General features: G+C 37.2%; 2 protein-coding genes across 7 annotated transcripts in view; one reads left to right on the top strand and one right to left on the bottom strand.

The window, feature by feature from the left end:
* ralgps1 (Ral GEF with PH domain and SH3 binding motif 1) overlaps positions 1-27,163 on the top strand; it is a 150,774-nt gene that overhangs the window by 71,609 nt on the left and 52,002 nt on the right. The window lies entirely within an intron of this gene.
* Positions 4,399-20,788, bottom strand: angptl2b (angiopoietin-like 2b). Of its 2 annotated transcripts, none has more exons than XM_017467371.3 (5): positions 20,025-20,788; positions 14,348-15,239; positions 8,543-8,736; positions 7,179-7,449; positions 4,399-6,189 (listed from the first exon to the last, which is right to left on the bottom strand). In XM_017467371.3, exons 2-5 carry the CDS (start codon positions 15,198-15,200, stop codon positions 5,990-5,992), a joined length of 1,518 nt encoding a protein of 505 aa, XP_017322860.1. In that variant the 5' UTR covers positions 15,201-15,239; positions 20,025-20,788; the 3' UTR covers positions 4,399-5,989. The 2 variants fall into 2 exon arrangements, with proteins under 2 accessions (XP_017322860.1, XP_017322859.1); XM_017467370.3 differs by having other exon boundaries at positions 14,348-15,236.

Below are 27,163 nucleotides of genomic sequence, written 5' to 3'. Positions count from 1 at the left end.
TTTGACCATTTAATGAATAGTTACCCCATTAATGGGAACATAAACTTTTATATGCCTTGCTGTTTCCATGGGGCTCTGTGATGCGTTGATTTGCCAGCAAAAGTTCCATTGCCACAAAATCCTCTTTGTTACCCATATTTTTTTTTAAATGGCATGCTTTGTCATACTACAGATTTACAGTAATTTTTAAAAATGAATGATTAACATTCTGGTCAGTCAGCATCACTTTATGGAAATCAACTAGTCAGAGGAAGATTCAACTCTCTAAATTCATTTGAACTATTCATGTGATTTGAATACATTTTAGAATAAGGATCTCTTGTCCGTACATGGCTTTATTTTTATAGCAATAGAAATCCGTGACATTAAGAATGTGGATTCAACAGGGTGGTGTGGTCTGTAATTACAATCACATCATTTCATTGATGTCCTTGTTTCAAATGAAAGTTTCAAAGTTCATTTCAAGGTCTTCCATTCTGGTCGCTTCTTATTTTTCTGTATGTTGTAGATAATGTACATCAGTGTTGATGTTTTGTCAATGTTTAGAGAAGACAGCATTGGGATTATATACGGTTCAAATGTCAACAAGGAATGCTGATCCGAACAGACCCTTTGTTACCAGCCAGATACAAAGTGTGTGTGTGTGTGTGTGTGTGTGTGTGTGTGTGTGTGTGTGTGTGTGTGTGTGTGTGTGTGTGTGTGTGTGTGATGACTGAAATGTCAGGTATATAAATTGAATACAGTCAGGCTTTGGTACTCTATTCACTTATTAATGTACTGAAGAATAAGGACACCTGGCATCCATTTTTCAGCCATTGTAACCACACTCAAATAGCATTGGTGTATAGATATAAATAGATATTTATGTTGTGTGAAATCCATTTCATTAACTGCACTGAAACACTTAAGCAGTTAAATAACAGCAACATTGCCTCTCCACATCTGTGCCATAGATAATGACTAGTACATCACCACCAACACCTGCCCATGGCATTTTCCCTGTGTGTCTGTGGAAAATAACTGACAGACACTCACGGATGTTAGACAGATCCTAGTGAGCAGGGATTTACAGACAAATTAATCTCCCATGGAAATTCAGAAGAGATTAATGGCAACACATCAGATGAATTCCTCCATCCTGATTTCATCCAAAACCAACACCCTGCTGTGAAACCACTTCAGCTCATTGAGTCTTACTCATGCTTACTCATTGTAGTTAGCATGGCAAATTCATTATAATGTCTCCAGCTGCTCTGCTCCCATTTGAACTGAATCCATGGGCTTGTTAAACATGTTCAATCTTTGGTCAGGCTTTGCTACACTCCTTGCGTACATGTCCATAACTTTTCATTTAATTTCCTCCTGTTGGCATTGGCTTGTTGCATGTAGAAAGTAACTTCCATTGGTGTACCCAGTATCCGTTTTCTATTTTGATTTAGACTCACAGTGGTATTCTAATCAAGGGTTTTCCAGCTTCACCAGGAAGGGGTTCAGGCATGCTTAAGTTTCAGTACACTTTTGCTCCTGATTAATTATTGTGGGATTGAGGTACACTGCAGCTCTGTGTTCATCCTGTGCAATAAAAATTATACAATATATCTTTTATTATTTATGCTTATGTATCCATGTGCACACTTTGCACAAGGTATGTGCACAATAATGGAAAATGTCTCACCCATTTTGCACAAATCTCATCAATCTGTATGTCTGACTTGTAACTTGGAAAATACAAAGAAATTACTTGGAATTACTAGTTGGAAATTGGGACCATCTATCATATGCACCTCCCTATAAGTCATGTATGAAAAGTTATTTATAGAAATATCTCAGTTGTCTGTAATATAGCGCCTTCCACTAATCTTGGCATCCTTGGTAAATATGAGCAAAGAAGGCTGTGAAAACTTGTTTTTATTGTTTAACCTTTTGATCTTTTGTTTAAAAAAAATCGCAAAAATACTCTGCTCTCATGGATATCAAACAATTGCAAACAAAACACAGGTTTATCAAAAAAAAATCTTTGTTAAATATAGGTGTGCAACAATTGTCACTCTTTTAGTCAGTACTTTGTGCCACCTCCCTTTGCCAAGACAACAGCTCTGAATCTTCTCTTATAATGTCTGATGAGGTTGGAGAATACATGGAAAGGGATCTGAGACCATTCCTCCATACAGAATCTCTCCAGATCCTTCAAATTTGGAGATCCATGCTGGTGGACTCTCCTCTTCATTTCATCCCACAGGTTTTCTATGGCCTTCAAGTCAGGGGACTAGGATGGCCATGGCAGGACCTTGATTTTGTGGTCAGAAAACCATTTTTGTTTTGATTTTGATGTGTTTTGAATCATTGTCCTGCTGGAAGATCCATATTTAACTGTGGGCATGAGGTACTTTTCCATATGGCTAACCTCTTTGTGTGTGCCAAAACCACCTCTGGTGTTTAATGCCAAAAAGCTCTATTTTATTTTCATCTGGCCATAGAACCCGATCCCATTTGAAGTTCCAGTAGTATCTGGCAAATTGAAGAAGCTTGAGTTTGTTTTTGAATGAGAATAGAGGCTTATTTCTTGAAACCCTTCCGAACAACCTGTGTTGATGTAGGTGACTTCGGATTGTAGTTTTGGAGACTTTCTGTCCCCAAGACGCAACTAAATTCTGCAATTCTCCAGCTATGATCCTTGGAGATTTTTTGGCCTCTCGAGCCATGCTCTTCACAGTGCATTGAGACAATATAGACACCCTTCCAGGTTGATTCATAACATTTCCAGTTGACTGGAACTTCTTAATTATTGTCCTGATTGTGCAAATGGGCATTTTCAATGCTTGTGTTATTTTCTTATAGCCACTTCCCATTTTGTGAAGCTCAACAACCTTTTGCCACACATCACAGCTATATTCCTTGGTCTACCCCATTGTTATGAATTATGAAGAGTTTGGCCTATGTGTTACCTCATATTTATACTCCTGTGAAAAAGGAAGTATTTTTCTCATATGAATTCATAAGGGTGCCAATTGTTGCACACCTATATTTAACAAAGATTTTTTTTTTTTTTTTGCAAAAAAAGAGTATTTTTGAACAAAAGGTTAAACAATAAAGCCATTTTTTTCACAGCCTTATTTGATCATATTTACCAAGGGTGCCAATATTAGTGGAGGGCACTGTATATGACCCTAATCTGCATAGTAAAGATGTTGTCTGACAGTTTCTGACACTGTCAGTGCTCTTACCAAGTTAGAACAAAATCCTTTTAATGAAATCTGTTCAATTGGTAGCCATTTTGACAATGTTTTTTCAGTGTAAATGTACTTTTGGTCTTTGTAGTTTCAAAAACACACCAAAATCCACAGGTACTACTTCACATGCATGCAAAAAGCAGGACAGAAACAGTAAACTAATTTACAACTGTTTTGTTTGGTAGCGCCGAGAGTAGGTTGGCACATTAGTAAGATAAGAAAGACGCATTAGTAATGAATGTGTGTGTTTTTTTTTTTGTTTTGTTTTTTTAAAGAAAACGCTGTCTTGGGTGCTGTCTTGAAAAACGGAGCAGCTGCATGAACTTCCTATTTCATATATTGATAGATATGTTAGATAGATTTGATAGATATTTTCACAATAAATTGTTTCTCTTTGCAACTAATTCTCAATAAACTGTATCTCATATATATTCTTCATTAATTATTAGGTTTGTCTGCTGCTTTTGGCAGGGAGAAAGAAAATAAAGCATAATGTGTCTATTGTGAGAGCTTGCTTAACATTAATCAAAAAAACAGTCAGAGGTGTAGAAGTGATAGTTGTGCCATACACCTGTCTTTTCTTGTTACATATTTACTAACAAGAGTATTGGTGAAAGTCTGGACTTAAATATAGCCTCTTTGAGTGTTACATGCTCCTTCAGAAAGCAGTGGTTTTCTATTGTCCATACCATCTATGGTTACAAGCCTCATTTGAACTGCAAAGTTAAACATATTAAAATAACACATCTGCAATTTCACCCACTTACAGTAGGTATATAGACACAGGGAACAGAGGGCGATTATATGTGCTCTATGCAGTGTTATGTGCTCTATGCAGTGCTATTCTCAGGAGTTTCTATGTATTAATACCCAAGGTTTTTTTTGTTTTGTTTTGTTTTGTATTGTTTTTTTGTTTGTTTTTTTAACATTTATTCACATGTATGGCATTTGGCAGATGCCCTTATCCAGAGAGACTTACATTTATCTCATTTATGCAACTGAGCAGTTGAGGGTTTAGGGCCTTGCTCAAGGGCCCAGCAATGGCAGTGCAGGGATTTGAAGTCACGACCTTACGATCAGTAGTCCAACGTCTTAGCCACCAGACAGTCAACACTGTTTCTGGAACACATTTGCCATTCAGCAAATCTCCTCATATACCTGTACAAGAGGCTGTACATTTTTGTTTATTGCAACAATTGGATGATGAAGGTACATTTGTTACACTTGAAGGATAAATTTTCTCCAAAATTATATATACAGAAATATGCTGGGTCTCATTGGTTCCAACATTTAAATTTGTACATTATGTACAATTTTCTGATTATTCAGAAACAAACGTGGACATGTAGTAAAATCTATAATAAACACAAGCAAAACCTAATCTTGATAGTGACATAGTACAAACTTCATTTTATATCAAAATGTATGGCCAGGAACTTGGCCAGGAGGTGATGGAATTGATGATAGAATCCCCGTGCCTCAGGCTTTTAACATACTTTAACTGCTTTACTTATACTGTTGCTCTATACAGATTGTTTTTATTCCTAATACAGCTTTATTAATTCATATAATTCATAATATTGCATTTCATTATAATAGTAGTAATACTAAAAAGATGTACTGTAATTGTTTGTGTTACATTGTTATCAATAGTGCAACAATTTCATATGTTTTATATTGTCTTTAAACTTCAAGAACGTATAAATATGTACCAGATATATGACTCATTGGAACTCTCTCTTTTTTAGATAGCACCAGAAAGTTTTGCCTGTCTGTTGTTGTGTAGCTCATTAGGTTTGTGATAAGTATCTCTAGAAAGCCATTGTGGGTGTTTATTCCCACTTTTAATAGGTACCGTCAGCTGCCTTATTCACAACCTAGCCACTGGATTTTTATTTATTAATTTTTTTTTTCGCCTTTGACTTTTTTTCCTTTGGAATTTTTAACTGCTAACAGCATTAAATACAACAGTGAATGGGCATTCTTTGAATATATCAGGACTTAAACATTTCAGCAATTCCAATGTACAGTTTCCCAATGTGTTTCAGATATTTTCCAGCAGACTTATACTTGTATAGGCAAGGCATCAGTCTGCTACTAGATCTACTACTTATGACCTGTTATCCCAATTTCTTTCTGGTATTGCAGATAATCTATGCATACATTTTCAAGAAATTGGACAGTGATTTGGAATCACTGAAATAAATAAGCAACCATTTATTTTATCAGGAATATTTTTTCTTTTTTTTTCTTTACAAAAAACTGAAAGAGCATAACTTGTCTGCCACCAGATTGTGCATCCTGTGTCTTATGTCACGTAAAATAGTTTTTTTGAAAGGTTGTAATTCCTTGCTGTACTATCACGTATTTGATATGACCGCTCAAAAATAGATGACTATTCCATATGAACAGAAGTTATAGAGTCTATATGAGGGCAAGCTGTGTTTTTTGTTCTTTGGGTAAACAAAGCCAAATTATATTGGAAATAATTTCTCAAAATTAACTCTTATGACAAGTGCAATAAGGCCATATGTTTTCTTGATGACAATAATTTGTCCCCTTTATCACTCCCAAAGTTGCCTTTTACCATAAATATAAAGATCTTAGCCTTTTCTGTATGTTTAGTATGTTCATATATATATATATATATATATATATATATATATATATATATATATATATATATATATATATATATATAATATGAGCGTGGATGTTAAGGGATAGTTATCAGTCTTTTCTTCTGATTTGTATGCTGTTCAGTGAAAAGTGTTGGGGTTTGGGCGGATCATCATCACCACTTTCTTTAGGGAGTAGGCTCCTCCTCTGAATTCAGCCCAGTACACGCCATCTTGGTAGCGGCTGCGGTAGTGCCCACCTCGATACCACACGCCATTGAGGTTGGAGTGGGCACAGGAGTTATACCACCAGCCTCCCTTCTGATAGTGAGCACAGTTACCTGAGAGAAAAATAAGCTGGTTTTCTGGTTGTCCAATTAAGCATTCATAAATAGCTCTAATAGCTCAAGTTCAAAAAACAGCTAAAGACCCACCTCTTCCATGAACACCTAACCAACTCATAATAAAAATAAATAAATAAATAATTGCACTTACACCTCTACCCTGCACTTTGCTTCTTCTGGAATTCAATTAATGGATCTTTTATGGTAGCACTACTTGTATTGTTCTCTGCTTGATATATCGCTTTGCTTGTATCTTTTTCATTTGTAAGTCGCTTTGGATAAAAGCGTCTGCTAAGTGAATAAATGTAAATGTAAGTTATTAAGTGTGTTATTTACAGCAGGGTCCAGCACTGCAATACCAACTGGACTGGTTTAATTTATTTTCATGATTATTAAAAAATGAAATAATGTAATTATCTTTTCAAAAAATCCTAAAAAGGAACTTCTTACATGATTTTTAAAATATAATGTCGTTCACACACCAGTAGGTTATTTTCTTTTAAATCATTGATGACATGTGATTAATTTAAATACAAAAAAAACTGAATGAACCTTATACAGTGTTTATGAACCTAATACACACTTTCTCTTAATAAGCACCTGATATTAGAACATGCACTCTATACATAACTAATGATATGTTACACTTAGAGGAAAATAGCTGATTTTAGTCCCCCCCGATCCCACCCCAACCGCTTACATTACATAAAAACCTTTCTTGGTAGTGGAAAGGGACTTTTGGACTGTACTTTAATGGCTGTGTAAAAAAAAATTAAGTAACCTTGAGTTACACTAGCCAAATGATAACTAGGTAAATGGATCCACACATTTTACCATTCACTAACTTTGGTACTTGTTTAGATTACACCTTTTTGAATGTTTCACTGGTCTTGCCACTAGTTGTTTTGTTATTGTAATATCATGTACTATATTACACATATGATGTATATCATAAATTCAATAAATCAGTAAATTCTAGTCCTTACCGGTGTATGCATCATGATCTCTGTCCAGAGTGGTGAACTGTTTGCCGTTGTGCCAGGTGAGTGAATCACCAGCATTGCCATGGTAGCGTCCCACCCGTAGTTTGTAGAAGTCAGCCTCAGGTTCCAGCCTGAAGCTGGCGTATTCTGCAAATGTTTTGCGCCCAGCCCAGTCCTCCAGGGTCACCAGAAGCTTGTAAGTGGCCTGATTGGTAAGCCAGTAAATGTTCTCCAGCCCTAGCCAGTACTCTCCATCTATATTACCAAAGCCTTGCTGTGAGAATAAAAAGAGACTGTAATCCGAGTAAGTAGTGATATGATATACACTTCCTGGTTCTCCATCAAAGCCCCCCTGTTCAGTATGGTGTTTTGTTCTTTAATCAATGGCATAAGCTATAGTAAAATTGTTTGCTTGGATGTTTACTTCTTATTAATCAATATTTACTATATAGTCCATGCACTATAACATACAGGAAAATGGAGCACTCAAATATATGATCTGCAAAATAGAGTATTTTAATACACAGAGATTTTTAATGTGTCCTTGTAATATTTATAAATATCAAAAACCTATAGGTTAACATTAAGCTTATCATATTACATTCAGGTCTATGTGGATGTAAGGATATTGTGGTCCTAAAGATTCAGCCTCTCCAGCTGTTTTTCTCATGCATATGTTTTTTATCAGTCACCATATGCTTTCAATCAGTGTTAAAATACTTCCTTTTGTGTTTCCACTATGATCAAGCATGTCTTACAGACCTGATTTGTCAGTTGTCCATTGTTAATTCTGGAAAGGATTCAGCTAATATTCTTAAAGTATCTGTTTGTGAGGTTTACTATAAATTTACCAACATCCTGTTGCAAGGCTTGGGACTCTTGTCCAAGATTGCTTAAGTAAAAGATTTGTATGCATGTTTCCCTTCCTTCTTTGTAATAATAATGTTACATATCCATTGCATAATTAAGTAATGACTTGCCATGTGTGGTCTGGTGATTTGTGATTTAAAGGCTTGATGCTGGATAACCTCCGGTCCAGATTATGTCAATCAAATTACATAGTCAGACGCTGTTCATGATGGATTGACTGAAGAGGTCATAGCATCAGAAAGTAGGCATCACTAATCAAAGTTCAGCTCATTAATTTACTTCACTGGTATGCAGCTGAAAATAAATGTAATGCTATGGGTTTGCACATCCACCACTAGTAAGGTGTGTGTGTGTGTGTGTGTGTGTGTGTGTGTGTGTGTGTGTGTGTGTGTGTGTGTGTGTGTGAATTTTTAGAATTAGACATAATGCACTGGTCATACTTAAATATATTTCCCAAGATAAAATACTAAGAATCCATTCCCATGTTTTACTCTCACCTTGTAAGTCTCCCAGTTCCTGAAAAAGTTCACAGAGCCATCCATGCGTCTCTGGATGACTGTCCAGCCTCCAGGGTCCTGTTTTTGGTCACACCATACCTGCATCAGCTTGTTGGTATTCTCAGGCTTCACAAGGTACATGCCACTGTTAGTGTGTCCATCTTCCACGGCCTGCAGACAGTCTTTCCAGGGGCCTAAGACAAAAAAAAAGAAGCAAGATGACTAAATAAACAATGTGCACCTGACTTGAAAGACTAATGTGAGGGCTCTTCTTTGTAGTGCTTCATTCATATCCCATAGTTTGAATCATAGCCCTCTCCAATAGTGTTCTCCTCTTTGAGGAAGTCTCTTACTATTTCTAGTAGGATTCCCCTGGGTTCACATTCCAATTTTGGAATTACTGTAGTTTGGAGGGGGTTATTCTGTTTCAGTGGGCTGCCCACAGTGATCTACTGTGGCTCATGCCTTTGTTTCCTTTTCTCTTCAGCTGTTAAAGCTCTCAACATAACACTGGCATTGACTTTGGCTGCCATTTCTGGCCTTGGAAAATAACTGCATTTTGCAGGCCAAGCACAACATGGAAGCTAAAGAGTGGCCTTAATCTAATACAGTGTAACAGTTGCAACTTGATTAATGCACTTCCTATTTCTAAAGCTCCCTCGTCAAGTATAATGTTTTTATGTAGATTTGTCAGAAATGATACAAGTTCCATATTTTCCAGAAATGATATTTCATATAAGCTCTCAGAATCCTTAAGAAAAAATATTTTTGCTCTTTTGGTTTAGTTTTGTTTTAGCCAGTTTTGCATGAATTAGCGCCAAATTTCTTATTGCTCTGAAGTCCTGTGACACTTTGCCGTAAGCTTTTAGTATTTACTACTAATTTAGCAGATTGTAACTTAATGTGGTGGTATAACTCAAATTTAAAACTCATATCCTTTCAAATCACAATGTACCAAATCTCCATTTGAGGTTCACAACCCTGAGAGCAAATTTGAGTGGCAGTCTGGGAAACCCCTTTATGTGGTGAAATGTTGACCGTTTCTATTAATGGAATATGAATATATTATTTAGAATGAACAGATGCATTTACAGAGATGCATTTATGGTATTAATTCATTCATCCATTATAACTGTTTGGTCAGGCTACTAGTTTGTTTAGGCCTGTTTTGGGAAATGCAATAGGCCCAACTAAATTTAGGTAGCAATTATCTGGGTTCAAGCCGTTTAGGGCCCTTAAAGATGTTAAAAGATATTACTTAATATTGTGCACGTATAAGCACCTTAATCAAAGAAAAGGCCAGATAATTTAAAGAAATATCGGCTTTCATTAAGCTTTTCTAATACTTGCTGAATATTGCTCGACCAACATCTTCCATGTTTTTCAAGATACACAATTGTCCTCATATATTCTAATTGGGTCTTGGACAAGGACAATTCTTGCAAGATTTATTTATCAAGTGTATTCGGCCACATTTACAGCCAATTTCATGTTTTGTTCTGCTATAACACCACCAACTGGTCACACGCAGTAATGATTTTTTTTTTTTTACTATCCTCAAATTGAGCCCATACACATGTACCCCAAGTTTCATGAAAATATGTAATTCCGTTCGAGTTATAGCCATTTAAGTAAAAGTGGCCATGTCCACTTGAAACATTTCGATGTGCTCTTGCGAGGGTAAATTCAAAACTTCAACTTTTTTGATGATTATTTATATAAGGCATCCAAAGAATTGTCCTACAATAGTGTTGTTTCAGTTGAGTGAAAGACCTAGGAGTAGTTTACAAAATGAGGGTTTTTTTTTGTTTGTTTGTTTGTTTTTAATAACAGCAGTGATTCTAGAGGCAATTTTTTCAGAGCCAGGAGATCTAATATAGTTTACAAAGAACGTGTATCTCTGAAACATTGGATAATATACAATCATATACACACCATTTATATGTCATTTTAATGTTTTTTTACTACTATAGTGCCACCAGTTGAGCTCAGACTGAGGCCTTACATAAGCATATCAAGATTGGTGAAAATATCTCATTTCGTTTAAGAGTTATTACTATGTAACTAATGTGTCCAAGTCCACAAACTTTACTTTTGGCATGCTGTCGACACATAAAATCGAAAAAATATATATATTTTGATAATTATTTATAAATAGACTCCACAGAATCTTGTAGCACTTGTTCATTGATATTGAGTGAAAAACCTACAACTAGTTCACAAAAGTATGTTTTTAAAATTATTTGAAATATTTACCTAACAGTCACCAATGATTTTTGAGGCAAGGTTGTTTTAAATAAGAAGAGCTATCAAACGATATATATTGCTTGTGTTTTTTGACAACACAGCGTTATATACAGCTTTTAACACGTACAAAAACCGTGACAGGGCCACCTAGTGGCCGATTTTGTTTAAACTTTGTACAACACTCAAATAGGTCCACAAAGATTCGTTCCGATCAGCCATTGTTAACCTTGTCTAATAGCTGCTGAAAACTGATTAGCCGATGGTGGCCATGGTTTTCAACGTATGTGAATGTCCTCATAGACACTGATCGCACCTGAGACATTGACACTATATGCAAATTTTTAAGTCAGTCAACTGTTCCATAGTTACAGCCAATTACATGATTTGTTTGGTATTACAATGCCACCATGGTGCAAAACTGTGCGAATTTGTTTGGGCGACCATAGATTGACCTCATACATAAGCATATCAAGTTTGGTGAATATATCTAATTTCGTTCGCCATTTATGTAAAATTGGCCATGCCTACTACATATTTTTTTGCGTACCGTAGGTACCTCGAGTCAAAAGTAAAAGTTTTTTTTTTTATATATATATATAACTTTTGACAACTAGACTCCATAGAATCATTTGCCACTGATGTGGTCCCGATCAGACGAAAAATCTAGGATTAATCATAATAATAATAATAATAATAAGAAGAAGAAGGTTTTACAAAAAAATCCAAAATAGTGGAGAATTTTTATAGGCGGAAATGAAATATATTTTGGAGATATACATTTAGTTTGGTTTGCACTTGAGTCTACGACAAATGGTCTAGGTGTTATGAGCAGTTTCGTATTTTTGATCGCTGTAGCGCCCCCTATTGACTGATTTGGTCGAGTCCTTGGTTCTGAGTAGCGAGCAAAACTACTACCATCTAACCAAGTTTAAAGTCTCTAGGCCTTACGGTTTGGTCTGCCCGATCAGTTTTATGCCATAATAATAATAATCACTATAGGGTTTCAGTGCTACACCTACTGTAACCCATAATAATAATAATAATAATAATAATAATAATAATAATAATAATAATAATAAATATTTGGCACAGTTAACAGACACAAATATGTCCGAGCAGGCTGATGAACTAAATACACAGGTTTAGTAAAAACCCTTTTTGAACAGTTCTTTAATTAACCAAAGTAACCTATCAATTGTACCTTTTGTGTAAAATGTGTCTTTGTGTACTTGCCTGGCAGTGTGTTGTTTTGTTTTATACTCAGAATAAGCCAAAGCTTAATAAATATTTATCCTTGCATATTATCAGCATCAGATTACTTGATAAATAGCCATCAGCAATAAGCTCTACTGATCTTCTTAATCATCAGTCTAACTATAGTGACAGGCTGTCTGGCTTCCAGTTTTCATTATAGCCTGATGAAGTGAAACACCACAGAAACACTGCTGATAAACTTCTCATCTCAACTAGAGCTGGTTGCAGCATTCTTCTTATGAAATTACCAAAACACCACTTTGTGTAATGTTTTGTTTTCACTCAGTTGATCCCTTAAAATTCTAGCATGGACAGTAGTTCCTTAAGCTAGATATCAGTGGTGAATATGATTGTTGTCAAACTTGCAAATTAAGAATTGGATCCTGTGCACGTTCTGATTTTCTGAAGTTCTAGATGTTTTCTAGCTGAGCATTAGCTTAGTGTACTTGTCCTGTTAGTATTCATAAAAACTAGCAGACTATTAGACTATTATGTTTGTTGGCTTATTATCCTGGAGCCTGTAAGGCGTTCTTACAAACCTGTGTGTCAGCATTTCTAAACTTTCTCCTGGAATCCTCCCCCTGTTTAATTGGTGGTGGATTTTCCAGTATGGACTGGTTGCCACAACACAGACCTTTTTCCAAAAATATGCAATTATGGAATAAGAGGCAATACTTATTTCCCAGCTAGTGGCTTCTATTAGATAATCACTGTGTATATATATTTTTTTTTTTCCATATTATGTTATTTTCCTGTACATGATTTAGTTAAGCCATTCAAAGTTTTGACTTATTATATGTTAATGTTTCCACTATGGAACTGTTATGAATTGTTCCTGATTTTATTAAATATTCTGTGACTGATTTGATTTTAGCCCCAATAGCTTTAGGTGTTCAACATAGGGAAGGAATCAAATGGTCGAATGGATAGCTCATGTTTCTAATTTTTCTACACTTCCCCTAACATATCTGTCACTCTCGATCACATCAATTCAGTTTTATTTTTATACCATAGATATTAGACAATAGACATTGTCACAAAGCATCATTACAGAAGTATGTGCAGTAGATTTGTATTTAGGTCCCTTCTGAGAAAGACAACAGCAATAGTGGTCAGGAAATACTGCCTGAATTTTAAACCCAATCTTTTCCTTACTGTCACCTCATTGTGAGAGCTGTTTATATTTTGTTTTTTTTCCATTCATTCTGTTAATTACTCTGCTTCCCATATATAGCCACTTATGGGCAAAATACATAAACCCATAAGTGTCATTTACTCTGAGGCATGATAAGTAACCACAGATATAAATTTCTTTTTCATTTTTCCATTCAGTTTGGTTGCTCAGGTAAATAATAAGGTTATGTTATTGTCACTGCAGAGTTAACAGCAAAATACACAAACTAATTCTGTGGCATAACAAAAGCCTCAAATTCTGATTGTTAATAGCAGGCAGTCTATGCAACATTGAACTGATACAAAGGCTGCACTATGTTACAAAGACCGTTGTGTAAACAAAGGTAAACTGCAGACAGATGTGCAGGTTGAACAACGTGACCTACCACTGCCTTTTTTCCAGGTTTAAACAGATTTGGTGTGGCTTTTTGACAAGAGTACACCCAAGTCTGTTAAAGTACATCTTTGTAAAATAAATGAACAAAATCCCTACAAGGATCAGTGATTATTTATTTATTTATTTATTTATTTATTTATTTATTTATTTGATGGCTGGTTGGTTGGGGGTATTTGTTTGACTGTTGAATGACTTCAGGTGGAATGATTGTCTTTTTACCACTCTGGTAGTTTTTAGCAAACTGTTACCTGGTCCATACATATTAAAGACTTAAACATATTAATGTTTAAGTCTTTAATATGTGTTTCCTGGGTTTTAGCAGATTTAATGTATTCTCTGGTCAACTGTTTGTTTGTTTTTTTGTTTGTTTGTTTGTTTGTTTTTTTGTGGTTGTGGCCCCTTTGAGAATACAATTGTCCAATTACTTACGTTATTCTAAAATAGCTTGGATGGGTCTATATATGCAAAGGACTGTGATGTCCCATGTTACCATTGTCCAGTTACCAGTTACTGTCATGTAAATTGTTTATTTAACCTTTGGATACTTAATGATGTAATGTTCTTAATACTTGTATGGATCCACAAGTAACCAAATTGAGATGACATATAATATACCATACTGGAAATCAGTAAGTTTAAGTATACAAAATTCAGACTATAGATAGTAAAATTCATACAGTGTCTAGTGACCTCACTAGTTTAACCCTAGCTTTAGAGTAAAAGCTGAAACTCACCAGAGGGCTTGTTGGTTGTAGATGGACTGTGAGTGCCACTTGGCATGGTGGGTAGTGGTGGTGGAACTTTGAGATTTTGATCACTCTGGATCTCATTGGTTATCTGGTTGTTGCGGTTATACATAGGTGGTTGGTATGGCTTGTTAATAGGTGGAGAGGGCCTGGGTTGAGGTTGTGGCTGTGGTTGGGGCTGTGGTCTAGGTGCCATCACTGGGGGTGCCTTCTGACACTGTACCTCAAGTAGAGCAATTAGAGCTGACTGATTGTTTGCCAGTGATGACAAATGCTGGTACTTATGTTCCAGATCTTTGTAGCGGTTGGAAAGCTGCAACAACTCTGATGTCTGGTTCAGAATCTTGTTCTCCAGTTGAGAAAGCTCCAGTGCATTATCTCGCTTGCGGATGATCTCATGGAGAAGCTGCATGTAGAGTTGTGTTACGCGAGAATTCATGTTGCGCGATTCTTTGCGCAAGAGTTTCACCTCATTGACAATACCACCATCAACTTCCACAAGCTGCTGTAGAGTCTCAATCTGCCTCTTCTGCTTGTGGAGCTCAGTGTTAACAAGTTCCAGCTCCTGCTTATTTACCCGATTCTCCAGTACAGCCTCGGGCTCCTTTGAATTAACGCAGATAGCCCCCGTGACCTTCTGCTGGGGAACAATGAAGGTATAAGAGCACTTGTCCTGGGCAGTAACTTCTGGGGCCCTGCGGGTACGTGAACCTGAGAGGAATCCAGGCTCTGGGCCTTCATCACTGTTGTCAAACTCCTGAACTCCAGTGCTGCCTTCCAGTAAGGGGAACAGATCACACACCAGGAGTAAGACCATCAAGACCAGTGCTGGGACTTCCATGGTAGCACCAATACACACACCTAATTGTGCTGTGAGCTACTGTCAGATAAGGGGGAGTGTGAGAGATGAGGGAAGGGGAATTAAAGAGTACAGAGAGGAAAGAAAAACCTGTAAAAACTGTCAAACATGCAACTAAAGAATGTTTTCCCTTATGAAATGCCAGTAAACATTACTAAGAGAAATGGGAAACCTGCCTAACTCCACAGCTGGCATAAAACCTTACATTCTTTGAAGACTTTGTATCCAAGTTCTAGTTTACTAATCATTTGAATAAATTGTAAGATCCTCTCATAGCATGCTTTCCAAATCCACTTGCCTGCACATGCCTCTCTAAACTATATAATACCTCCTGCTCTGATCCAGATGGGCAATGCGTCACCTTTGCTTGCTGAGCTATAGACATGCCAGAGAGTTTGTTAGCACCAACATCAGGCTGCTTCTGTTTTTAATGCAGTCTTGGTCACTCCTGGCCTCCAGGGATAGGTTACATTTCAACAGGAAGAGAGGTCGGACATATTACTATGTTCCTATACAGCTGGTAGGGGAAAAGTGAGGAGTGTATTGGAAAGTATTCATTTGTTTGTAGAGATTATGGCACATCATTGACCTCAGTTTGGAAAGCTCTTAGCCTGACTGGAGATTTCAAAATGAACCCACATTCTTTAAAGTTTCAGATGAGACAGATTATGATTAGTGTTTGAGGTTAAACATTTGTTTACTTAGCGGTGGATCATTAGAGTTAGCAGATAACATATTATGGGTTCCTATAATAAGCTAACTCTCCCACATTCTCACAATAGTCCATCCCTGACATCCTGTTCCACAGCAAGCGGCCCACACATTGCACCAGATAAGACGCCTAAATCCTAGTTGCTAGGTGATTGGGACTGTTTTTAATGATGTAAGTTGAATTTGTTTGTATGGATGTCCTGGCATTGGTTTGATCTGGCGATCTGCCACACCCATGAGTGTTTGCAGACGCCACCTCCTATCTTTGACTTCAGGCCTTAACCTCACAGAGAGTGGAAAGTCTGATGTGGCCAGCAGTTTAGGCCAAATCGCACTTTGTGGCACTTTGATGAAAAGTGCAGATGTTGTTACCTATGATTTCTGACTAAACCTTACAGCAATCAGGCAGTCTGAGATCTAGTCTGTCACCATTTGCCTGCTATAATTCATGCTGGCAGTTATCCGTGATGTTTAGCTAAATTTTAAATTGACTTGACTTTGGTTTCTTATTAAGAAAACTGAATATAGACACATGAATGGAGGTGAATGAGAGGCTTCTACATAGGAATAACATGTTGTCTTGGGGATTGTAATGGAAAGCTGCTGGTGGAGAAGATTACAGAAAAATGCTCTACCACACATAGACCATTCTGTCCACATGCATGTACACATAAATCCAGTACTTCACTGAGGTTGAGATAGGTCATTTAAATGTTAAAGTGCTTACAAGATTCACTGTCTCTAGAGTTTGTGTTGGCTTTTGTAAATAGTATATTAAGATTTTGCTCTAGTCAGTATTTTTTCAACTTCTTTTTTTTTTTTCTTTTTTTTTTTTCTTTTTCTTTTTTTTTAAGTTGTTGTGCATTGAACAGCCTGCTGTAAGTTTGAGTTTGAAATATATCTGTTAAAATGTTTACTCATCTTTCCTGGTCTAGTAATCAAGAATATTAGTCATCTTGTTCTCACTGATCAGAAGACGGACACATTTGACCTTGGGCTCTGTTTGGAATCCTCTGGAGATAATGATGGGTGTGTTCACTTCTTTTGCTTTTCAATATCTTTGTAAATCTGGGAGTAAAGCCAGTGTGGATTAAGTCTCCCTGCAGTCCATGTTAAAAATAATAAAATATTACTACTAAATATTACTACAGATGATTGGGTTATGAAAAACACATCTGGGGGGAAAAAAAACAGAGAAAGACAGTTGTGTAATTAGGACTTGTGATAGCAAGGAATGAGACTGGGATAATATATACTGTCACATGGAAAGTGTACATGTATGATCTGGAGAAACTGTGATGAGTCTAGATAATTTATTCTGATCAGCCATTTATCTCACCCTGACTAGCCTTTTTTTTTTTAAAAAAAAATGGATGTTGACCAAAATGCAGCCACTGTCATATTTAGTTTGTCACCTAACTGTAAATTTATTACCAGTCTCTCAGTCTCATAGAGCATTCTCTGAGTTTTTGATCACTGGTTATGAACAGATAAAATTATTTTTTACAAAGCTCAGCACTTTGTCCAGCTGCTAGTTGAATCAATGAGATCAAGCACAAAAAATTCACTAACAACCACAAATCCTTTATTTAAATAAAGAAAAAAAGAAAATTTCTCGACAGTTCCTCGCCTTGTCTGCAAAATAATTCTCGTAAGAACAACCCTGATCTCATCAGTTTTTCCACTTTCGTGCTTCAAGGAAAAAATAATAAGGCATTCCTTTGTGGGAAGTCTATTTCTCATGGGGCACATGGAGAAAATCCCTGACAGCAGTTCTAATAGATGTGTAATGATGGGTTGAACAGTCAACTGGAGGAGAAACTGTTACTTGACCAATGAGAACTCCCTCTCAACAGTTACTGTCAGCCATGAGGCAATGCCAGTGTTTAACTGTAGATCAGTTGTGGTTTCACTCTAACGTGTGTGGATTCATGTTTGCTTTGAGGAACATGACCTGTGTGTGTGTGTGTGTGTGTGTGTGTGTGTGTGTGTGTGTGTGTGTGTGTGTGTGTGTGTGGTTGTGTAGATCACTTTATAAACTGTGTGGAGACCCACAACTGTAGAAACACAATAATATGTGTTGAGTGTGTCTGTGTGTGCGTGTCTGGGTTTGTGAGTCACAGTGATGGGGCAGTCTCCTGGCTAGTGGGGGCAGTGGGGGGGACAGAAGATACTAGGGCAGATGTGACTCTGTAAGGGCAATAGTAGAATAGATTTTGTAAACAAATAATTGTCTAATTTCTACCCCTTCTCTTACATGTACACACACTCACACCAAGCAGGTCAGAGTGTGATGGTCTCTCTTTTATCAGTCTATGGAAACCAGTGACAGACTACATGCAAATATCTTATTCAGGCTTTGTAGGTATTTTGGGAAAGCTTGACTTTAAATCTTACATTTACAGCAATTACAGTAATCATGAAAAACATGGTTTAGTGTTTTTGTGTCACACTAAACCTCTGTCTAAGAGACTAAACCTTGGTCTCAGAGGTGTCTACTGAACAGAACAACCAGGTGACAGAAGAAAATTCCATTAGTCCAACCTGAGGTGTCTGTGCAGCTGTGTTTCAGTTGATAATTAGAGGGTGAGTGGGCATGCCTACTATTTTTTTTTTCTCTCTCTCTCTCTCTCTCTCCCTCCCTCCCTCCCACCCTCCCCCTTTCTGTCTCCCTTCTTTCTCTCTTTCTCACTTCCTCTCTCTGTTTTGCCTCTCATTTTAACGTGAGCATGGCATTCCATGAATGCTTTCCTTGCCCATTAGAGCAAACTGAGATCCTCTGCCTTCCCACACAAACATGTAGCAGCTGATGAGACTCAAACTCCTGAATACGTGACCTCATACTATTAACCTTCACTCCAGGTGCACTTTTAATATCTGATTAACTCCATGTTCTAATCTACCATTAGCCGGATTTTTCAGCTTTACAAGTATTAAACCATTTAACCATCTACTTGCTGAAATGGACAAAATGCTTCATATAAGTGTTCTGTTTTATATCATACATGCTTTATTGAGACAAAGTTGTCTTTTTTCCCAGCAATTTATCCACAAATTGTGACTGTAACAGCTGCATATATCACCGGCTACATACTGTAGTGAATTCTGCACTGACACTTATTCAAGTGCAGTTTTTCTGATCAGCCACAGTGATCATCCTAAAGCTCAATTATCCAAACAGAGCCCTGTCAAAGTGTATAAAGCCTAATTCAGTCCTCTCTTCCCCCCTACCTTGTTCTCCCCAACACTGCAGCTGGACAGGGCTTCCTGAGAGATGAAACAGTCCCTAACAGCACCGTCATCCTGTTCTGTTTCTAACTATGAAGTGTCAGAACATCTTTCTCCCAGGACTTCCATCATCTCTTTTCTCTCTACCTGGGCTGTGTTTAGAGTACTCATTTCATTATGAGGGGAAAGGATCTGATTCTCATGTCAAATCATTTATCATTGCCTTCTGCTTCATTGAATGGTAGGTGGCTTGTTAGTAGCAAGTATCTCTTTTAATTTCGTTTCCCTCTATACATTCAAATCTGAAAATATTACTCATGATATGAATAATTATTTTGACCTTATAGGGAAATATTTGGCTGATCCTCAAGGGGAAAAAAAGGGTTAAGGTTAGGTATAAGCATAGAATTATTTGTATGCATATGTATTCACATCTGTGATGAAAAGGTGTGAATTCATTGTTTTTTAACAGAGCATACATGACCCAGATCTCTCAATCCTCTTGTCTGTGACTCACCGTTGGTTTTCATTTTAACACAGAAGAACTTGGCCCCAAAATTACAATTTGTCCCATTGTCCTGTGTATCTCACTGAATTTGAGCTCCCAATAGCTCCTAATAAGAAGGCAAAGTGTTTACAGAATAGCTCAAACCACAAAATCTGAAAATAGCTTTCTGTTTCTTGGTTTTATACTTCCTAACTTTTGGTTTAGGTAAACACCATGCAATTAGAAAATACAAGAACGTGTTTTTTTTTGTTTGTTTGTTTTTTTTTTTAAATGTGACATTGTGGTAAGCCAGAAGCAAATATGTTTGCAACTTGTGAACCATTTTCATTTGCAGAGAATGAAGTAAGTGGTTGTCTTACCGGATAATTTCACCACCTTCAGCAGTAGTGCGTCAGTATCCTGCAGACGTTTTAGGAAGATTTACAAAGTCTCTTTGTTACAGCTTGTGATGGCGCTAGGATCCCCCTCACCCTCTTTCTTCTTCCAATCTCTGTCTGCTTTTAGTTTGTAAATCTCCTGCTGTTTGCTGGTATGTGTCCTAAATGTAGTGGAAACAGGTCTCTCTTCCCAAGCTTCCAATTAATCAGCTTTGGCCATTTGGAGACACTAAGGCTGTGAAAGTCCCAAACACTACAGTCCTCTTGAAAATTGATTAAATTAGACAAATAACCTCTGGGACATGCGAAGTCCTATGCACTGGAAATGAAAATATGAACCAGTAGCCTTTGATTTAGATCCAAAAATCTTGGTTACAAGACCATGTGAGCTGAACCAGAAGTCCTTGTTTTGTAAATAGATCCTCTACTGTGGGATCCCAGAGGAACCCAGAGCTGTCAGGGAAAAGAGGATACCTTCCAAAGAGAACATAAGAGGAAAAGACAGTTGGTTTAGATCTTCTCCAGGCTTTCCGTAGCAGAGAAAAGCAGCTGCTTGAAGTTCCTCAGTGCTTTGGGGAGACATGAGAATCCCCTAGTGTCAGCCAGCCTGTGGGTGTGAGAGCGTGAATGTGTGTCCTGTCACTTTCTCCAAGATGAATACATCACCTCTGTCATACTAGTGTACATAAGCTCTCTTCAAGTGTATCTCTCTTCCCTAAATGAAAAACTGTTCTGGTACAATGTCTCAACAGTAATGTTTGATAGTACCGCCCCTCTGCCTAGTTCCCCGCCTCTTGGCACAACAGTATCTATGAGCAGGATACAAATCCCCCACCCATCTAGTCTCTCTCACTCTCTCTCTCACTCACTTACCCACACTCTCACATATATACACTATATATATATATATATATATATATATATATATATATATATATATATATATATATATATATATATATATATATATACACACAGACCCACACACATGTACATGCACACATAACCCCTCACCTCTCCTCTGTCTGTGGTTATTGTTGTACTGTTGGCTGTCAGCTGTAATTTGCTGAACAAATTTTTAAAACTCTCATGTCACAGCGACACGATTAGAGTTGGTCAGGAATATGAAAACAGATTAGTAGTGGCAGGTAAAATTATTGGGGCAGGGGTGATTTTTTAGCAATGTTATTAGACTTTGTTAGCTGGCAAACATTTTATGCAATTAAAATTAAATCCTAATGTTAACCTCAGTGGTTTGATGGTTCCTTACCTTTCATACAAGTTGCCTGTTTTTTGTTGTTTTTTAAATTCTGGCAAATTTGAGATAATGAGTACTGCTTGTGTATATATAGGAAATATACCAAATTCTGTATTTGTCTTTTCAAATTTTCTTCAAAATACAAAAATGTCTTTAGTGGTGATAAAGACTTAAGGCCCTGAAAGTAGCAGCGCTCATAAATCTTGCAAAGTCTATGCTGGTGCTATTAAAATCCTTAATTCCCAAAACAGGCAGTGAGTTTTAGGATATTTACAATCTGCCCCATCCCCTGCTCCCCCAGAGTAGGCCCACTCATAAAGAGAGCTTACTTACATTAGATGTTCCCTAAGAAGACAACCTTGATGGAAACGGCAAGTTATTTAACATGTATAAAGAAATCTGCTTACTTCCACACATTCCGTTTTGGAAATCTGATCAATGCATTTACAAGCACTTCGGCAATCTGATAATGGATAACTGAGTCATGAAAACATTAGTCGCTCAAGAATCAGATTTCTTTTTTCACCACTAGAAATAGCCGTCCAAGTAATTGTTTGAGTTAGGGTAAAAAGGCACAGGTTACTTGTTACACAGAATTTGAATTTTAGAAAAGCAGTGATGATGAGGTAAATAAATGTGAAAATAATTTAATCTCCTGTGATTAAAATGATGTATTACTACATACAGGCAGTACAAACTGTTCTTTTTCTATACTTCCACATTCACATTCATGCTTTCAAAAATGAGTACAGTACCAAAAATGTGCCCGTCTCTAACCTCTAACCAGCTTGTTCCACACTTTGGCACCAGTAACTGTGGAACTGTTTCTTAGCTTTTGTCCATAACCATTGGAGTTTATTAGTTTTTAGAACTGGTGTACATATGTATATAGGTTGGCAACATTGGCGGCACAATGTATGTAGGTCTATACTACACAACAATAATGGTTTTATATTGTCTTTATAATGTCAGAAACGTGCATTTTGGCCATAAATAATTTGGCTGAAGTTAGACCTGCAACAACTAATTGATAAAATCGATAATAATCGATTATGAAAATCGTTGCCAACGAATCTCATTATTGATTAGTTGGTCTGCGCGCGGCACAGGGCATGTTTACTCGTAACGGTACTTCTGTTCAGAAAACATGCTTCGCAGAGTAATTACTAAAGTTGTGTCCCAAATGAAGTACTATACACTTACACTATGCACTCTGCACTACCATCTAGTGTGTGGATTTTAGAAAGGTAATATCATCTCAAATAGAACACTAGCGTTTTTTTTACTAACCGGAAGTATATGCCACAACGGTGCATGACGTCATACGTACGCTAGCGTTAGCAAACACCCAGAGTGACCGATAATGACTTTCTTCAGTTTACTTTCTGTCAACGTTACCTTTTATTCACAACATGACCTCAGTCACCATCAGACTGAGGCGAAATCGTCCAGTGACTGAGGAAGAAAGTGTGCATCCTCCAAGTCCTTGAAGGGGAGCATTTTAAACACCATGGAAATCAAACTGATGCACGAGGACAAACTTATGTTTATATCCAAAATGCTCCACTGTGTGTAAGGGGCAGGGGAAACTGCTGCAAGCTGCTTAAAAGGTTATATTTGATTGAAGTTTCTTGTCATTATATGCTGTATTTGCGGGCTTGCAGTGTAAATTCTGTCGTTTATTATAAAGGAAGTGATGTGTTGGTAACGAGGCCACATTGCTGATAATACGTGATGCAGACGCGGTGATAGAGAGGGAGCGCGAGTAAGATCTGTAATGTCTAATTAAAACACTATGATCAAATGTAAACACAAGTAAAATAATATTCCTAAAGGCAACGAGTAACATAAACCACAAGGTGCAGTGAAAGGGAGTTTTTATTATTAATTTAGGACTGTAGTTTAATTGGGTGCTTTTTGTGAATCCATAAACATAATGCATAAATACTATAAAATAAATTTATTTTATAGTATTCATGCATTATGTTTATGGATGCACAAAAAGCACCCAATTAAACTACAGTCCTAAATTAATAATATATATTCTGGTGTGTGTATTGGGTTCTTTTTCTGTTTTGGACAAACAGTTGTGTAAAGTTTTAGTCTGAAATTTATATTTGTAACACTCAGTTTGTGGAATTTATTTTAAATAAACAAAAAAATGGTACTGATAGCTTGCCCCGCCTCCATTTGATTAATCAAAAAAATAATAATAAAAAATAATCGGCCAACTAATCGATTATGAAAATTAGTTAGTTGCAGCCCTAGCTGAAGTACATTTTTGGTAATTACCCATCAGTGTCAGTTTCTGACCACAGGGCCATTATTAATTGGAAATATTTATTCGATGCCCTGTTTCTCAAACCGACAATGTTACCGAGATGTTTAATCCTAGCAATGCTGCTGCACATGATCCATTTATACCAAAATCACACACACTATCATGTCAGTGTCACCCTTGTGCTGTGAATGAACCACCATCCAAATAATATCTAATAAGCTGTAGCCATCAGCGATAGATGGATGGGGTAGACAAGATGCTGACACATTGTGGATAGCATCAGATGGGCTACATCCAGCAAGTGTAAATCTACAAAGTGTAGCTGAACCGAATAAAATGGTTGCAGAATGTGGGGAGAGTGACGTACAGTCATGTGAATAAATAAGAACACCCCATGGAAATTTTGGCCTTTTTCTGTGGAAAAAGTAAGTATGCCCATGGCCTCAGTAGGCCTATTGCCTCCTTTAGTAGAATTAACTTCTTGTAGGCATTTTGCATAATTGTCCACCAGGCTTTCTGGAATTTTTTGACCACTCCTCCATACGATATTCTTTCAGTTGCAAGATGTATGAGGATTTTCTTGCATATACTGCCCGTTTCAAATCCCCCACAACATTTCAATGGGATTCAAATCTGGGCTTTGACTAGGCCATTCCATAACCCTCCATATCTTCTTTCTGAGCCATTCCTTGGTGGATTTGCTAGTGTGCTTAGGATCATTATCCTGTTGAAAAGTCCACTTTCGGTTCAACTTCATCTTTTGGTCAGATGGCCTAACGTTATTTTCAAGCGCTCTTTGATATGATGCAGAATTCATACCTTGAATCAATGAATTCAAGCTGTCCAGTCCCTGAGACAGCAAAGCAACCCCAAACCATAATATTTCCATCACCGTACTTCACAGGGGGTATGAGGTGTCTTTGGTCAGCACCAAACATGTCTGCTGTTACTGTGGCCAAACGGCTCTACCTTTGATTCTTCTGTCCAGATAACATTATTCCAAAAGTCCAGATTTTTTTGTCTATATGCTTATCGGAAAACTGTAGTCTTGCTCTAATATTCTTTTTAGACAGCAAAAGCTTTTTCCTGGCATGCCTCCCATGCAAGTCAAATTTATGCAGTCTCTTTCTGATTATAGAAGCATGCACTTTGACAACAACAGTTGCAAGAATTGCTAGCAGATCCTGTGATGAAATTTTGGAGTTCTTGGAAACTTATTTTTACATCACAGTCTTCTCTTGGGCTGAATTTGCTGGCACGGCCAGTCCTGGACAAATTGGCAGTCGTTTGATATCTTAGCCACTTGTATTCAAATTTCAAATGATTAGGAAATTTTTTTTTTTAAATCCCTTACCAGGCTAATAGGCATCCACAACCTTTTTTTCTGAAGGCCTTACAGATCTCTTTCAATTTTGGCATGATGACACCACACACCTCAATAACAAATCATTTTTTCTTCTACTTGTTCTGGAAAAATATATATCTTATATATAATTGAGGTACGTTTCATGAAGACAGAATGTTGAGCTATTAAACAAAATTGTTTTGTGTCATATCTGTGATTTTTGTTTATTTGCTACAAAGTGAAAAAGCCAAGTGAACATTCTCTAAGTATGGTGATTCCATCAGGGGTTGTACAATATTGTAAAGGATTGTGTAAAGCATATCTAGCATTTAGAAATAATTTCCATAACCTCCTGATATGACTAAAAAGAAGTACCATTTTGTGTGGTAGGTATGTACTGAAGCACTCTGGTCACATGGATAAGGAAAATATCTGTGATCCTAAGGTACTTGGAAATAATTATATGCTGCTTCCTGATATGGCTTGCCATAAAGAAGTAGTAAAGTGTTGTGTGGAAAGTATGTACTGGAGCATTTTTAGTAAGATGTGTAGGAAAGCTATGCACATCTGCTCTTGAAGTTGTTCTTTTGCTCTGATAGGTAAGATGGAAAAGAACAAAGCCACAATTGTACAGAAAGCTTATTGTGGTCAATAGACTTCAAAGAAATTTGCTAATATCTGGGGGGGGGGGGGGGGGGGGGGGTTGTTGTTGTTGTTGTTTTTTTGTATAATCATGAATACATTGTGTATTGACATTTTTATTTCATGGTGCACTTATTAGGCTAAATTATAGCCTCTAAGAAAATTGACATCGTACCTCTTAAGATGTTTGACTCAAAGAATTGGCAAGGTGAAACCTATAAAACAATTACCATCAACCAATTAGCACTTTGTTGTTTTTTTAAAAATATGATGAATTCTTGTGTTTTATATTTTTCATACTCTAATACCTCCACAGCAAGGTTTCTAGACTGATAATGCCCTTAGTCCCTGGCCTATTGAACCAGATGAGCATGTATTTATTGATTGAGACTTCAAAGCACTTCTGCAAGCTGCTCTGGATAAGGGCATCTGGCAAATGCCATAAATGTAAACCACAGCTCTACTCTGTAGCTTACTTATCCTTCCATTGCTAACTAAAAACCTGTTCAGAGAGGGTTGTCAACTAATCGCAGGGTTCGCGGTTCAATCCCTGGCCCACATGACTCCACATGTCGAAGTGTCCATGGGCAAGATACTGAACCCCAAGTTGCTCCCAATGGCAGGCTAACGCCTTGGTTTGTGAGTGTGTGTGTGTGTGATAAGGATGTCACGAGAACCGATACTTTGGTACCAAGTCGGTACCACCGTTCTTAAAACGTGACGGTACTTGTTTTTCTGCAGTAGCGTTGGTATCGAGGTTGCAATTCTTCTGGAACTGAAGGGGGCAGCAAATATGCCCAAGTGTTTTAGTTGGTCCACAAGTGGTAAAGATGAAGAAGAACGCCTACAAGCACATGGGGGAAAAACTACAGAAAATTGCGACAAGTTTAGTTCTGCCCCGACTCGCTGAGAGGCAGAGAGAGGAAAGCTTGTTGAGAGGAAAGGTAGCATCTGTTGCCGGTGTGCAACTGAAGCTATTGTTCATTTCAAACAAAGCAAGGAAACACCTGGAATTTGGCGAAGCACCTGAAAGACGGTCCTATGTTATTTTTGTTTGAGGCAGCTGGCATTGTGGCCGTGAAAACAGTTAACGTTATGCTCCATGTAATGGTTGCGATAGCCAGTTATTTGTTAACGATGCTAATGCATTGCAGTGTTATAAACTACCTCCTTATGGGCCACCATGCATCGCCATTCAGCCAGTGTCCTGTCAGATAAATTTAGAATAATGTCACAAATAATTATTGAAATGTTAATGGATTTAATAAATCTTTTTGGCCTGCCACCATATCAGTGAATTGCATTCAGAATGCTTGTATTCAGAGTATGAGGGGTGTGTGTGTGTGCGTGCGCGCGCATTTAGGAGTGAACCTTAGCACTTGTTATTAGCACTTAGCACTGTTTTATTAGTCATTGTCAGACAGTGTTTGTAAAGCTTCTCGCATCATACCACAAAAGACATGAGGCTGTAATTGCTGCCAAAGGTGCTTCAACTAAGTACTGAGTTATGGGTCTGTATTCTTCTTTATTAAATATTGTCAATGTGATATTTCACATATTTCAGTTATCACAAATCTGTTTGTTTGTTTGTTTTG

This window comes from Ictalurus punctatus, chromosome 5 (genome assembly GCF_001660625.3).
Source record: "Ictalurus punctatus breed USDA103 chromosome 5, Coco_2.0, whole genome shotgun sequence".
Taxonomy (NCBI): Eukaryota; Metazoa; Chordata; class Actinopteri; order Siluriformes; family Ictaluridae; genus Ictalurus; species Ictalurus punctatus.
The sequence above is the reverse complement of the archived record's forward strand: the minus strand, read 5'-3'. Positions and strand labels throughout refer to the sequence as shown.